Here is a 16,772-nt window from a genome sequence, read left to right as displayed (position 1 = left end):
CTAAACATTTATTTGGAGGAAAGGGAACGTTTGTGGCATCTGGGGTTGACCATTCTTATTCTTTACGGGGAAATTGAGAGACAATATAAGAAAATATAAGATCATTTCGCTGCAAGAGGACCATTTTCTTTAAGACGAGGTGTCATGGCACCGACTTTATCAGTGGGGTAGTTGTGGAGACAGTTAGCCATTATGTATCTGGGCACCAACCAAGATGACTAAATGAATTTGGATGCCTGTACTCAGAGTGTATTTTTCTTGAGAAGGTTATGGGGTTGAAATATCAACATGTGGTATTTAAAATAGTTTTATTCATTAATCTTTTAGTTTCAATTCTAACTTTTGAAATGATTTGTTGGTTTGGCAGCCTCAGCATGGTCAGAAAAGCAGACAAGGAAAGATTTTTGAACTCTGACAAAAGACCATTGGCACTGACTGAAATTATATTTCTCTAAAGTTAGGGCCATTTAGAGAAAATAGGTCATTTTGGGCCTTGTTAATATTGCAAAAAACACTTAACAACAGACTGATGGATAGCTACAATATTATGATGATGACATCTACTGCATGTATTAGTGACGTGTATTTGTTTGATGTCTATCATTTGAATCCAAATTGCTCCATGAGGGACATTAAATACTGTCAAATCCAATACTTTAAATTTGACATTTGACTTAACCTTTTAGGCTGTATGAGTAATGGTAACATCTTTAGTTTTAGTCAAATTAGATTCTTAAACAAAGTAATTAAACAAAGCAAGCTGCCTAAAGTGCTTTTTCCCAAAGTGATCAATCAACTTGTCATTTTGAACAGAAATACGGGACCCTATTATTTTAGGCTACTTTAACGACATAGCGTTACCTTTAGAAATCATATTTCTTCTCTGAAAATCAACCAAACCTAAATCTAGTATTATTCCTTCTTTTTTTAAAGTGTCTGCCACGTACACTTAGAATGCAACCTATTGTTAAAGTTATACAGTCAACTGAAATAGTTGTGGCTGATTGTTGACCAAAAACAATCTGCTTACCAGAATGAACCAGTATCTGATTTGAAAGGTTTTTAAACATCTGTACACAAATAACAGATATTAAGGTTAAAACATTCAATTTTCATGCCAGATGTAAAAATAACTTATTTCATAATCAAGCAAGTTATATTTCATCATGTTGGAAGCTGTAGCCCAGAGGCCTAAAATAATGTTCAAGTAATTAAATGACTAATCAGACAAACTAACTTGAGAGAGGACATTTGGAAGTATCCCCTCATGGATTTCTACAAATGAATGTTTTGAATAATGAATATTTACAGCCTCGAGGCATCACACTATGCAATTATTAAAAAGCCACATCTATACCTCTTTGTGCAGTAAGTATCCAGCATGCTTTTTGATCAAAGCCTATATGAAACAGTCTTTTGTTAAAGGTCAGAGGTAAGAGTCGGATTCAGAACAGCAGCACTGGGACTGACAGCTCTCAGAGAGGTGTCTTTGAAGCCACATCCTCTTGCTTAGGGACTTTACGCAAGGCAATTTGCCATCCCAAAGCGAAAGAACTACTCTAAAACTAACTTTAACGAGGATCTATGTCTTCTTAGTGTTTAATACAGAAGATTGAAAAAGTTGGCTCTGAAAAGTTTGGAGCTTTATCCTTCTCGGAAAACATATGACTTGACAGAGTCGCAGCAAAAGAGAAAATGTTCGAACAAATTGTGCAACATAATCCACTCATGATTTGTTCACAACATAGCTAAATTACGTTCTTTTTTGTTTCTGTATTGTATTGTGAGGATCCATTGCGTACTATATTTATTGTTTTTTATGTAATAAAACAAATAACTAGGGACACCTGCATTTTCCACTTTAAATATTCCTGGTGAAGTTTAAATTTGATGTTGAAGAATGGTTCCATTATTAAAACACTTCTTCTGTTTAGTATGCCAACATATAGACAGTCTTTGAATAAACTGTGTTTTAAGTTAATATCACAAGATACTTAACAGTATATATAGCGTTTTAGTTTATTTCACTAATTATTTAATCTTGGCGCACAAAATGATGTTCCCATGCAACTAAACTGCATTCTCAATTACGGTTAAAGTAAAAAATAAAAGGTTTTGAACGGATTAAAGTCGCAGCCTTAAATACCCTGTTGTAAATAAAATAAAATATAAAAACAATATTTCTTGTTCTATGGGTGTTACGTAATGGAAGTAAAGGTTGTAAATTATTATAAGTCTACGTTAAAGAAGGATTTTGAGCAAAACAAGCAATGACTCACGAGGGACAAATCATTTTCAGTCCCTTTTTCTCTAACTTTATTCTCTATTTGAATGAAAGAAACATGCTATTTAAACCTTGCTTTTAGGTTTACCAAAATGTAATTCTGACTATTGGAAGCAGTGGATTTAAACCATTTTCATCTTGCACCTTATCATTGTAACAGTACAGGGTTAAGAGCAGGTTGAAATTGGATGTCTTGGAGGAGTATGAAATCATTATTAAGGGCTAAAAAGCAAAAAAAGACAAACTCAGATTGAACAGTACTTGACCTGAGAACAATACGAATGGTCCAATTCCCTGTTAATAATATCTTCCTGGCCTCGTACTGGGATTTCAACCATTGACCTTGCAGTATTAAACCCTATCTCCAAACTTGACTTTTTCTCACCACTGCTACATTAGCTGAGAAAAATACATTGAAACAGATGTTAATGTGACTTTCTCGCCTTCATCGAACAACTCTCTTACCCTCTTCACATTGCGTTGTTGTCGCATATCGATCATCTTTTCACCTGTAATTATTTTTCTGAATCCCTTCAATGCTATCAACTCTCACTGTCCCCTCTATTCTCTAGCTCTTTATCTTTAAACAGCCTGTTTATATAATGGCACAAAGAGAAATGTGTGTGGCCATTACTGTATGACACTGATAGAAACATCCCGTATGATATAATGTTGCCTGAGGTGTTGTGTGTTGTGAGTGAATGGAGACCTAAGTGTTGGGTGATTGAGGCCCCGGCCCCACGGGAACGCATACGGCAAAACGCATAGGATTAACGCAAACGCAATCGCCAAAAAGCTTCCGTCCACACGCAATATACACCGGATTGTGTCAAGCTCCACGAGACAGCTCCGTTTAGATCCAACCGCTGGAAAAGCTGCAGTACATATGCCGAGCCTGTACGTGGCTCTGTAACTTCCTCCACGAAAGCAGCAACTTCCTCCACAAAAGCAGCGAAGAAGAATGGTTATCATGGCTGCACTTCTGTTTATTCTCCTTGGTGGGGGCAGAGGGAACCGGGCAGAGTTTTTCGCCGGTCAACGTGTGTTAAAGTTTAAATCTTCCGGACAAAATTATAAAAGTGCCGGTCAAAGGTCTTCTTTGTTATTTATTGAGCTTTAAAACAAATGAATAACGACTCTATATAATGATATATAATAATAAAATACACGGAGCCTGTCTCTTTTTCCTCTCTTCTGACAGCGTCAGTGTCTGCAGCAGCTGATCCAGTAATGAGTGACCCGACAGTAAAAATAAACATATTTATAACTAGTTTAGGTAGTTTGAGAGGTAATTAAAATAGCTAAGGCTGATGATCTGACTTGAAGTGTGTGTTTTGCTCCCGCTGCATCACAGCGGGAGGAGCTGCGTGTCTCCGTCCTGTCAGATTAGACTTCACTCGCGTTTATGTCCATATCGAGATAAAGATAAATAATCTGAATTCAGTGTGCAGTGTACTTTTACGGGGGTGAGCAGCAGAGGTGGGGAGAGGTGGGGCTATTGCGTCGTCACCCCCCCAGAGCGCTCCGTTCCCAGATCTATCCACGTTTATATCGTTTCGTTACGGCGTCGTGTGGCAAAAAGGGCTATACGCAAGAGAAATATGCGGATACAACCCGTTTTCGTTCCCGTGGGGCCGGGGCCTAAGAGGCAACTCCGAAAGTGTTATTGGCTTATGTGTGTGTCCTTCCTAACCTCTACCTCCCTTTCCTGATTCAGTGTTTTTTTGCTTCCTTCTGGTGTGTTCTCGTCTTCTACAAATCCACCTTTATTTTTCGCCTCCTTCACTCCCTTTTACACCTTTCCTTACTAATTGCCTTCAGAACACCCTTCCTCTGTCTTCCCCCTTTTTTCTACTTTGTTGCACACCTCTCTGAATTACTTGTTCCCCTCACACCTTTTTTCCTGCTATTCTTCAATTTGTCCTTCCCTTATCCTTCAGTTTACCTAAGTGGTCTGCTTTTAGGTGTGATCCAATGATATCTTTACCATTCTGATGCCTCAGATGGGCCATCAGCGAAAAAGAAAGTTAGCCAGTAGCAGTTTTCATCACATAGTTAGCGTTTCTAATTTAAACAAAACTACTTTTTTAGGTCACGGCAACAACACTACATAGTGATGTGAAGGAAAAGATCATTGTTTGATTACAATTGGAATGTCTGTTCGGTACTGTATATAAGTTTATTTGCTAAATAACTTGACTAAAATCCCTAAATCCTTTGTTTGTTGGATCCATCCAATGATCCCCCTTGTTTGCTCTCAAAACTAAGCCGGCTAACCATTTTCTTTGTTCTTATTTTGTATTTCTTCTGGTGATCAACCATGTCAATAGATACTAACAGCTTCCCGACCCTATGAGAAGAGGTAGCAGGCCCCTTCCATACCCAATCAGGAGGCTGATAACCACAGCCATGAGATGGGCTAATACCACTTTCCACTTTGGCTTTTATTATTCTCCATCTGTCACTAATAAATGCATTTCTTTCCTTTATTTTAATATTTAGACAATTTAAGAAACTTTCATTCCATCTTTAGTTTTCTTCTCCAATGTCTTCCTCTTACCCACGCTCCTTTCTTCCTTTACTTTCCTCCCAATTCATGTTTTATAGTTTCCTTTTCCCCCTAATTCATCGTTGACCTTCTCACTTATTTTCATTTACTTCTAAGCACCAATGTTCAAGTCTTATAACACAGACAAGGCTTTTATTCCCCTTAAATAGGGGGATGCAACTAAATGAATAAATCACGTTGTATTTTTTGTATTATTTTGCATTATTTTGCAGATAATTTGACACTTTGAAGCTATTGTGCTGCATTATTCTGCTCTAAATTACACATCGAAGGATGACAACACAACCAGAGTTTTTCTCTCGAGGAAAAAAATCTGAAATTTAAAAACCTTTGTTGCATTCATTTGATCACGCACCCCTCCCACCTCACGTTATCTCTCTGTGACAGTTTGAAAGGGAATAATGACGTGACGCTTCTCAATTTTGAGACACATGAATGAGCTGAAAGTGAAAGACAAAGGGACTGTTGGAGATATAGAGGGTGTTGAAGGGAAGACAGGCAGATGGAAGGAAAGTGAGATAGAGGCAGACACTTCGCAGGGACAGAGGGAGACAGACGCAGAGAGATAAATGCGATGGGGAGAGAAGAAGAAGACGGAGACAGGCGGAGAAAGAGAGACAAGAGGGGAGAGAGGAAGAGACAGAAAGCCTGCCTCCTTATCTCACCCTGCCTTTCACAGCCAGCCTCACACTGGCACCTCATGCTACTCTGTGTGTGTGGTTGTGTGTGTGTGTGTGTGTGTGTGTGTGTGTGTGTGTGTGGTGTGTGTGTGTGTGTGTGTGTGTGTGTGTGTGTGTGTGTGTGTGTGTGTGTGTGTGTGTGTTGTGTGTGTGTGTGTGTGTGTGTGTGTGTTGTGTGTGTGTGTGTGTGTGTGTGTGTTTCTAACAGTATATTTTTCATGTTGGACTTTTAGCACTCTAAATTAAATGAATCAATAATTTCTTTAATAACTAATTTATTATTCAATCACGTTCATAAATGGGGCGAAGCCTGTGAACTAGTTCAGGCAGTCAACTCGAGCACTTATGCTGCATTCATACATGTCTATTGCTATCTCCGACCCTGGAACCGAATCATCATACGCAAGAAGCCGTAAGAAGCCTGCCTCATTCCCGAAACACAGGCTAGCTCAGAGCATGGTTCAGACGCCGCTGGAACGAGCCACAGCTCCCGCTCGACACACATCACTCGGAATGAGTGGTCGGGTGTCCCTTCCGTCCTCATTCTGGAGTAGCTTTTAATATCCTTTGGGCCAGAGGAAGTCCCGAGTTCTACGACAGCACCGGTAACAACCCCTTTCTTCACAAGTGTCAGCTAAGAGTCGCACTGTCTCTCGGTCGGCGGGTAATTAAACACCAAAAAAGGCAGGAGTAAGCTGACTCCGGCATTCCCAAAGTACCTGCCATTATGTCCTCCCTTCTCGAAGTTAAATCAGCGCTTGAAGCCTTTAATTCCACGATATATTCCCTTGAACAAAACTCGATTTCCTCTGCCTGCAATATAAACAAATGTTTCTACTTCCGCGTTCAACCACGTTGTGCCGCTTCCCGCTGACGTCACAACCCCAGGATTCTGGGAATTGGAGTCCCAGATCCAGCCACGGGTTCTAGCTTCCTGCCCCCTGCAGCAGCAATTCCTCAGGAATCGCATCTTAGCAGGTATATACTACAATTCTGCATAAGCAATGTTTTATTATGGAAATATTTGGCCTGCAGTAAGTCATATTTGAGGCAATTATACAGAAGTTGTAAGTTTATAAGTATTTATACTACTATAAATCAATTAAATGGAAATAAATCAAATCAATTTCTGTTACGTGAATATGAAGGGAAGCTCGATACATTTTTGACAATCATTTTAGACTTCGATCTCTCCTACAGTGGCTCTTCTATGAATACCATGAATCCTTCTCTGCCAAGCGGCCATGTACATTTAATCACCTACCAAAGAAGAGTTTTTCCCCACAGGAATTAAGCTCTCCCTACAATATTCTGCCCCTTTGCTGGGTGTGCCTCAGGAGGCTTCATGCTGCAAATCGTTTCCAAAGCTCTTTCTAAATCACAGATGTTTGTCAATTACCTTATCACAGGCTTAAATCAAGGTTTCTTAGCAGGTTATGCTGGCTCCCAGGGACCCATGTCTGTAAAAACCTGCACTCAAGACTGAAGTTTGCACTGAAGGAGCCAGGAGTATTACACGTGCTGCTATTTAAACGTTTAAAAACATGACAGGCCCCTAACCTAGTGCTAGGAGGACATATTCTAGCAACGTTTCTTTATTGATCCGTTAGTTCCTCACGATTATTCTGTCAAGAGTATTAATAACTACTAAGATATTCCCGTTTCTATGCTCTGTAGATGACATGACAGGGAAAGCAGACATCACAGATGCCTTCTGTGGCATATATATTTTAAGGTTTTACACTCAAATGTGCATTTGGTTGCCGTAGTAGCCCACGTTTCTTTGACACCTCATCAGAAGCATTATGCTGGATTCTCTTGGTGTCCATCTTTTAACCATTTCCTAGTAGTTAACCTTCCCAGTTAAAACCTTTTCAACAGCTAGAACTACCTCTTTCAGAACAGGAACTGGAAGCCCTTCCACACGTCTAGAATTATCGGTATCATTCTCGATAGTGTGCTGGTGCAAGCTTCACTGCCACCAGACAAGCTGTCCCGCATCAGAACAGCATCATTTAGGGGGAATGCTGATAACAGCATTCCAACTATATGTTATGCTACGGACAAAAAGTTTATTATTCAGCCGGCTTATTTTGGCCCTCTTCTCCTCCCACATTCAACATCGCAGAAACTCCGTTCAAACATCAAAACGTTCAGCTCGGTCGGGAATCGATGGCTATTACTTTTATCATTCATAACTTTCATAATTCCAGAGATACATCCCATAATACATTACATTTTTAACCATTGAAGTCAATGGAGAAATTCTTCAGACTTCAACAAATCTTCATGCGACTTCAACTGCTAACTGTTCATTCATACTTTCACTCAGAAACCTCATTCCAACTTTAAAATGTTACACATCTTTCTGACATTATTCGTGTAACACAAATCTGATTCTTACTTTTAGAGATATTAAACATTGTTCAGACCTTGTTAAAGAGGTTTTCTTCAGATTTTAACATTAACTAGAGTGCTTGATGTCACAGCTAGAGTGGAGGAAATCTTGAAATTTGCCTTCATATTTTTTTTTAAAACTGCCATAATTCCCAAACCCTACATTCCTGAGACATCATTTGTCATGACAAACGTAGGAAAGCATCTCATAGCTTGAAAAATGACAAATAATTAAGCAAAATAATTCAACAAAATGCCTCTTCAGGGCATGAAGTGACAAAAACGTTCAACATGTCTCCATTAAAGCCCATTGTAATTTCAGGCTGATATTTTGTCACGGTAGCAGCCGCACACCTTTAGTTAAACTGCCAAAAAGGCCACATTATTAACCCGAAAGTACACACAAATTACACTTCAGATACTCAACTTCCTTGACATGCTTCACTGCAGAGTTCCCGTTAGCCGGTAATTACCGGACAATGACCGGTAAAATATGCGGAAGTCCGGCAAACCTAAATCTCTCCGGTCAACATGTCCGGTAAAAATATTTTGCCCTTAGCGCAATATAAAGTGTATTCAAATAAACAATAAATAGATTTTTGTTTTTGTTTGTTTAAATTAAATTATCTTTTGTGTTAATAGGCAAGCGCACTGTAGGCCACGGCGTAATGTGGAACGAACCCGTTACATTTGTTTCATTCAGTAAGATAAAGTGGGCGCACAATAACAACAGGACGACAGAGAGATGAGAAAAATCGGACATGGCAAAACAAGCTAAGCTTAAAAATTATTTCTTTAAACCAAGCAGGTCTAATGATGATAATACCGACAATGAGATGGCGATACCGCCTGCTGTCAATGAGACCGTAGATGCCTTGGCCCCGGACAGAAAAAAACAAAGATCCCGCGCGTTCAGACCCGAATGGAAAGATACATTCACCTGGCTGAGGTGCGACATTATAGATGGGCAAGAAATTCTGTTCTGCTCACACTGCGAGAAGTCGGGGAGAAAGAACGGGTTCACCAAAGGAGCAATAAATATGAGAACCTCTGCGCTTATTGAACACAGTCAGAGCAATGAGCACATTTTGTCAGTGAACACAATACCACAACAAACCGCAATGAAAGGCCACTGCGAGAGGGCGAATGAAGCTTCCAACATGAAGCTATGTTCTCAGCTAAAAGTAGTGTTTCACATGGCTAAAAACGACATTGCAGGTAATCAGTATGCAGGGTTGACTGAGCTACTACGAGAAGTGAAGGCTCCTGATTTTGTCACAGGTGATGGAATTTACCGGCACAGTGATTCCGTTGATGACATGGAAAAGGCCATAGATGAAGTCCTGATTAAGCAGCTGGACGAAAAACTAAAGAAGAGTGACTTTATCGGAATAATCATCGACGAGACGGTTAATATCACTGTGGACAAAAAGCTGATAATATACGTCAAGTTGCAAATTAAAGGAAAAGTGGAGACGTGTTTTTTGGGAAACTATGACGTGCACTCCGGGACAGCACAGTGCATATTTGACAAGGTGGATGAGGTGCTCCGCGAGAGGGATGTGAAACTGTCAAGCGTCATTGGCCTGGGCTCAGACGGGGCTAGTGTAATGATGGGCAAACGTGCTGGAGTTGGTGCTCTTCTGAAGAGAGAGAGTGCGTTTTGCATTCAGGTGCACTGTGTTGCCCACCGAGTTGCGCTGGCCGCGCTAGATGCTGCAAAAGCTGTGGACCAAGTAGGAGTTTACAAGCGCACAGTATCCTCTGTGTACTCATTTTACAAGCACTCAGCCAGCAGGACCAATCGCCTCCGTCAAATGACAGCAGCGCTCGGGGATGAAGATGTGAAAAGCCTAAAGCAGCAGTGCGCTGTCCGCTGGTTATCCTTGCACAGGGCAGTGGAGGGTATCAAGCTAAACTGGCCTGCTCTGGTGATGGAGCTACATGAAGAGGCTGTTGGAGGAAATGCCCAAGCAAAAGGCATCCTTGGTCAAATCCAGCCATACTGCTTTATCGCCTGGACTCACGCACTGGCTGATGTGCTACCTGTTATGACCAAACTTAATTTGGTTTTCCAGAAAGAGGATGTCAATCTGGCCACAATCCGACCAATGGTTCACGCATCAGTTGCGGCACTCACACAGTTGAGGGATTCCCCCGGTCCCGAAGAAGAGAGGTTTCAGGCAGATTGCCAAAATGGCATGTACAGGGATGTGAATGTGACACACGCAGATGACCGGTCCCGGCAGGCTTTCAGTAATGTCCGCGTACGCTACATTACACATCTTATAGATGCTTTACACAACCGCTTTCCTGAAGAGTCCCTGAGTATTATCACTAGCTTTGACGTCCTTCTGAACCCATCCCGATACCCAAATGCACAAAGTGGTAAGTATAGGCCTATAGCTTATTATGGGATGTCATCAAATGCCGTTGGCATGGCGACAGATCATTCACCATCAAGTTAGTTCAAAGGTTTGCAGTTCAAATATTCTGCTGCTTTTCCAAGCCTTTTTACTCTTTTCTTCTCTCATCACACATTCAAGCCCCCAGTGTTCATGTATCATTTCAATCTAAATTCTTCACTTTCTTCTTACACATTACATTTCAGCATAGCAGTTTAGCATCAGATTTTCAGCATAAAGCATTCCCACGAGCAATTTCTTCAGGAATTGCATTCTCTAGTTACAATTCATGTTATTTATTTAGCGCTTTTCCAAGTGTTCAAAGCACTCTACGTTATACTACATATTAGACTTGTAATACATTCAATACTGATTACTGCCTTCAATTATGGTCTCCCACTGGTAGTCTCTCTAAAAGAGATGTTTTATATTCATAAGGAAACTAGCTCTAGCGCTAGCCTTTCTGTCCAAACCTTAAGGCACCATAGTCTTAGGTCAAGTTCACACCTGCCTTGTTTAGTACTGTTGAATCACTCCCTAGAGCGTTAACCCCTTGATGCAGTTCGTTGGATTGGTGTGGAAGCAGTCCGATACCTCTGCTCCGCCTAAAGAGGTGGTCTTGGGTCGCTTGCTAGTAAACTCTGGAGCGGTTCATTGCTGGTGTGACGCAGTCCGCATCAAAACATGGGAAACTAACTATTTGCGCGTCATCGCCTTGTTTTGCTATCTATGCTGTGTGCAACATCCAGTAACCTATAGGGTCATGCATTCATTCTGGTGACTGCTTACATCACTGGTCCCCTGTGTACAGAGAAAAGGCAGTGGTACAATCTCATCAGAGCCACCTGTCATCGGTGAAACCTCCTCACTGCATAACGTCTCTCATTATATGTGTTAAAATGTTTTTAATGCACGTTGTCTGATTTATAATCCTATGCGTCAGCCGCAGAGTATGTTGATACACTCTCCAGATTAACAGCAGCATGAAAATAACCCTATATATAATAACTCCCTAAAATTGTGTCACAAGTTATTTAAATGTGTTTATTTGCGTTACATAAAACAATTCATTATTTCTCCGTCCCTTCAGCGCTTCAAATATACGCTGAACCAGCCCTCAAAACCATTATTGGTCATTTTGGCCAAGGGATTGCCAGTGAGGATGACTCAGCGCAAGCCAGTGCCCCTCTCATTGATGCCACAAGCGCCCACAGAGATGCCATCCCCGTGATGACAGCGCTCCGCGGATACGGAGGCTTGCATTTCTTAACGGCTTGCGAAGTCCTCGTAAGAGATTTAGGCAACATCTATCCTGAGTGGGCCACACTGGCCAAGATAGCATGCGTGATCCCTGTCTCCAGTGTGCCGGCAGAGAGAGGATTCTCTCTACAGAACAGAATCAAAACAGCGCAGCGAAGTCGGCTTGGCGAGAACAAGGTGACACGGCTCATGCGCATTGCCAGTTGTGGAGAGACACTCGGGACCTTTGATTTTAAATCCGCAGCTACCCACTTCACAGGTCTGAAAAAGCGTAGAAAGTAGGCTAAAACATCATAAGCTAGGCATTTTGCTCTAGTTTTGTCAAAGAGTTTGTGTTACAATTTGTTTAAAGGCTATTTGATAACAAGTCGGCAGCTGCGAGCCTTTATTAAAATGCTCACGACGGGCCTATACTCTTTTAGTTTGTGAACAAATAATAATTATTATGTTTTATTTTATCCGACTATATGTAGGTCTACAGCTGAATAACATGGGTTTTTTGTTTATTATATTATGGCTTGCGTAATATAGGCTATATTTATTTATTTTCCGTTACGCACGATATTGGCAGAACTTGTTTGAACTTTTATTAAAAGTCACTTTTCAATAAAAGATACATCTGAATGCCTTGATTATTTCATCCTTAATATAGAGTTGTTATCAATTTGTTTTAAAGCTCAATAACAAAGAAGACCTTTGACCGGGAAATTTCCAATTTGTCCGGAAGATTTAAATCCTAACGGACATGGTGACCGGCACACATTTTTTCGAACGGAAACTCTGCTTCACTGGTCACTGGAGTTTAACAGACTGTCTGAGCCTATTCTTTTCTGTCTGATGGAGACTTCATACTGACTACAACATGTTCCACCTATTTTATACATTATTGGTGACACACAGCTGTCGTCGTTAGCTCAAATATAAACACCTGTGTCATGGAACACGATGATGTCACATTAACAGGTTTGGTAACGATGCAGCCATCAACGCATCTAACCGTATTATGGGGTGTCATCAAATGCCGTTGCCATGGCGACAGACCACTTGCCATGAAGCACGATGTCGCTGTAAGCCCAATGGACACGGTCCGATCGTCCCCCAATCTTCACTTGTATATCACCGGTCCATGCCTCAACAGCTCTACACCAAATCTGAGATCTCACCATATGCCGTTTCCATGGAAACGCATCCCTCGCCATAAAAGACGATGTCGCTATAACTCCTATGAAAATGTTCAAAAAGTGCTCAAACTTCACATGTGTGCTAACAGTCCAGCCGTGAAGACATCTACGGGACATGCTGTTGCCATGGCAACACAATGCCCGCCATGAAACACAGTTTTCTCATAACTTCAGTGAAAATGCTCCAAATGGCCCAAAACTTCACAGGTTTGGTAACGATGCAGCCATCAACGCATCTAAGCTTATTATGGGATGTCATCAAATGCCGTTGGCATGGCGACAGATCATTCACCATCAAGTTAGTTCAAAGGTTTGCAGTTCAAATATTCTGCTGCTTTTCCAAGCCTTTTTACTCTTTTCTTCTCTCATCACACATTCAAGCCCCCAGTGTTCATGTATCATTTCAATCTAAATTCTTCACTTTCTTCTTACACATTACATTTCAGCATAGCAGTTTAGCGTCAGATTTTCAGCATAAAGCATTCCCACGAGCAATTTCTTCAGGAATTGCATTCTCTAGTTACAATTCATGTTATTTATTTAGCGCTTTTCCAAGTGTTCAAAGCACTCTACGTTATACTACATATTAGACTTGTAATACATTCAATACTGATTACTGCCTTCAATTATGGTCTCCCACTGGTAGTCTCTCTAAAAGAGATGTTTTATATTCATAAGGAAACTAGCTCTAGCGCTAGCCTTTCTGTCCAAACCTTAAGGCACCATAGTCTTAGGTCAAGTTCACACCTGCCTTGTTTAGTACTGTTGAATCACTCCCTAGAGCGTTAACCCCTTGATGCAGTTCGTTGGATTGGTGTGGAAGCAGTCCGATACCTCTGCTCCGCCTAAAGAGGTGGTCTTGGGTCGCTTGCTAGTAAACTCTGGAGCGGTTCATTGCTGGTGTGACGCAGTCCGCATCAAAACATGGGAAACTAACTATTTGCGCGTCATCGCCTTGTTTTGCTATCTATGCTGTGTGCAACATCCAGTAACCTATAGGGTCATGCATTCATTCTGGTGACTGCTTACATCACTGGTCCCCTGTGTACAGAGAAAAGGCAGTGGTACAATCTCATCAGAGCCACCTGTCATCGGTGAAACCTCCTCACTGCATAACGTCTCTCATTATATGTGTTAAAATGTTTTTAATGCACGTTGTCTGATTTATAATCCTATGCGTCAGCCGCAGAGTATGTTGATACACTCTCCAGATTAACAGCAGCATGAAAATAACCTGCCAATGCTCCATGATGCAGGCTACAGTAGAAATTGCTGGGATCTGCGTTTTACCCGCTTAATGTTCCGCCAATTGTTGAAAAAGCATCTCCGTACAATGACTTTAGTTTACAGTTCATAGTCCATTTGAGGTTGCCTGGGTGAACGCAAACCCAACCTTCTGCAAATGAACCGATGTAATACACTTGCGTCTGGTGTAAAGACGCAGACTATTCGGCGTGAATGCAACCTTAGAGATGGTTATTGCTCAGATCTTTGGTCCTTAGCCCCTCTACTATGCGACAAGTGGAATGTTATGTTAATTATTTTATAATGACCTTGCGGTGTCTTCAGATCCTCTCTAGTTACTTACAGATGCTGCACCTTCTGCTGGTTTGGGGCTTGGTACTTTTATCTTCTTCTGTCCCAACCTCCTCTGTGTACTTATGCAATAGATATAATAGTTGTTCATGCATTAATTTTATTTTCATTCGAATCCTGCAATCTTTAAGTGCTAAGTATAAAGCCACGCTAGAGTTCATTCATTTGCTCCTCAAGGGCCTTAAGAAGGCACGTCCTCCACGCAATGATAAAGACTGCCTCTTAACCTTTGCACCCGTGCAAAGGTTAATGTATAAGTTCAGGCAAAGGGCTTTCACTATACATTGATAAACGTCAGATGCAGTTGTTACAGCTTTCTATGGGTTTCTCAGGTGGCGAATATACACAGACCTCTCACCTTTTAATACTCAGAATAATCTCACCCTTACTGAATTAACTTTGGAGATCAAATATACACACTGTTTTTGAAACATTCAATGTCTGACAGTTCTGTTTGGGGAGTCAAGGAACCCCGAATAATCATTGCTAAAACTAACACTGTTTTCTTTGTCCTTTATCTTCCTGAACTTCTCGCGTCATTGCCCTCTGACACATGGGTCGGCACCCATGTTTATTCGATGGCTGCAAACCCAACGACGAGGGTTCTCCTCCAAGCTGCGCCATCTCTGCCTAAGGTGCGATCTGCCCCCAGATCGCTATTCCCACTGTTTAAGAATCTGCGCAGCCACAACTGCAGCTCTATATCCGCCTACCTCAACCCTGAGTATCCTGGGCCGTCGGTCATCTTCTGCCCACCAGCACTATATCATGCTTCACAGGAATGAGATCCTTTCAGCACAAACAACCATGAACTCTTGCACTACTCGATGAAAGAGTAAACGTTCAAAGATGTATATCTGTAGAATTCTGTTATTGCATACCAGGTGGTTGCTGGGTTAAATTATATGTATTCTATTATAGTATATTCCCCTCATAGCTGCCTCAAGAAATAGATACAGCAGTCTTGATAGGTAGTATATCCCCCTCAAAGCCGCGGTGCTGGGGGGGGGGGGTCAGCACTGGTCACTTCCAGGCCTACACATAGCAGTCTCTCTAGGTAGTATATTCCCCTCAAAGCTGTGGTGCTTAAGGGGGATGGCTTTTCGGGCTGTGCCCGGGCCTTCACATTGCAGTCACTAGGTAGTGTATTCCCCTCAAAGCTGTGGTGCTTAAGGGGGATGGCTTTTCGGGCTGTTCCCTGGCCTTCACATAGCAGTCACTAGGTAGTGTATTCCCCTCAAAGCCGCTGTGCTTAGGGGGAGTGGCCACGTGGCAGCTCGCCAGGCCCTCTACTTATCAGACTTACATCACCAGCGTCAGGCTCGGGCAACGCAGTTTTGGGGGATAGTATCTAATCTCCACGCAGTTTTGGGGGTTAGTTACTTAATCATCACTCATCGTGCTATGTATATCTGTGGAGTGATGAGGCCCGAGCCTAGACGCCAAACTCAACTATATGCTGCTTCTACATGTTAAAGAAACACGTGAGTTGTCTGACTGAAATGGGGCGAAGCCTGCGAGCTAGTTCAGGCAGTCAACTCGAGCACTTATGCTGCATTGATACATAACGCCCCTTGCCACTCTACAAGCAACCAAACAGAGTCTCCTAATATGCCGCTCTATTTAACCTGCCAGATATCTCTCTATGCATTGCTTGCTGCTGCTATTGCTGCAGCTACTTCCACGTCGCTGCTGCTTGCCTGCCCCACTACCACCCCAGCTTCCACCCCAGCTTCCACCTGTAGGCTCTGGGGTTAGTTATTTAATCATCACTCATCGTGCTATGTATATCTGTGGAGTGATGAGGCCCGAGCCTAGACGCCAAACTCAACTATATGCTGCTTCTACATGTTAAAGAAACACGTGAGTTGTCTGACTGAAATGCTAATTGTGTACTACTTCTACTCATTACTATTTAATTATTTGATTCCTTCAACCAACAGTCAAAACCACAACATGTTAAATTTACAATAAGTAATAACAATAGCACACACTATTAAATTGAGAAAACTGCAGAAAATCAACTCCTGTGTTTTGCCAAGTCAAATTCAATGTTTTTGCCAATGGAGTCTGGTGGACCTGAAACACACAAAATGCTGTTCTTCTAGGGACAGGGGCCGCAGAAAGACACATTTTAGTCACAAAAAGAAAGGCCATCATAAGAAATCGTTATCATTCCAACTGTATGCTATACTCAAAACATTTTCACCACTTCACCTTTTTCATTAGACTGCCCTTTCTAATGAGGAAATTAAAGCAATGTCTAGCTCTCTTCAAAGCCACCAGACTCCATTGACAAAAAACATTTTACTGAGTAGTTTATTACATTTGAGAATGCTAGAAACAGGTGTGTATGTTTGACTCATAAGGCGCACATTAGTCTTAAAGCTGGACTTTTTG

At 41.6% G+C, this 16,772-nt stretch overlaps 2 protein-coding genes across 2 annotated transcripts in view; one reads left to right on the top strand and one right to left on the bottom strand.

The window, feature by feature from the left end:
- The window catches only part of il1rapl2 (interleukin 1 receptor accessory protein-like 2), a 424,793-nt gene that overhangs the window by 67,935 nt on the left and 340,086 nt on the right, over positions 1-16,772 (bottom strand). The window lies entirely within an intron of this gene.
- LOC117475229 (zinc finger protein 862-like) lies at positions 8,976-12,211 on the top strand. Its single transcript, XM_034121394.1, has 2 exons — positions 8,976-10,318; positions 11,426-12,211. The coding sequence occupies exons 1-2, from the start codon at positions 9,052-9,054 to the stop codon at positions 11,875-11,877; spliced, it is 1,719 nt and encodes a 572-aa protein (XP_033977285.1). The 5' UTR covers positions 8,976-9,051; the 3' UTR covers positions 11,878-12,211.

This window comes from Trematomus bernacchii, unplaced genomic scaffold, assembly GCF_902827165.1.
Source record: "Trematomus bernacchii unplaced genomic scaffold, fTreBer1.1, whole genome shotgun sequence".
Lineage (NCBI taxonomy): Eukaryota > Metazoa > Chordata > Actinopteri > Perciformes > Nototheniidae > Trematomus > Trematomus bernacchii.
The sequence above is the reverse complement of the archived record's forward strand: the minus strand, read 5'-3'. Positions and strand labels throughout refer to the sequence as shown.

Excerpts from the sequence above, each read along its gene's own strand:
- LOC117475229 (XM_034121394.1), top strand. The coding sequence starts at position 9,052 with ATGAAAGGCCACTGCGAGAGGGCGAATGAAGCTTCCAACATGAAGCTA. Across the intron at positions 10,319-11,425 it reads ATACCCAAATGCACAAAGTG|CGCTTCAAATATACGCTGAA; the intron begins GTAAGTATAGGC and ends CCGTCCCTTCAG.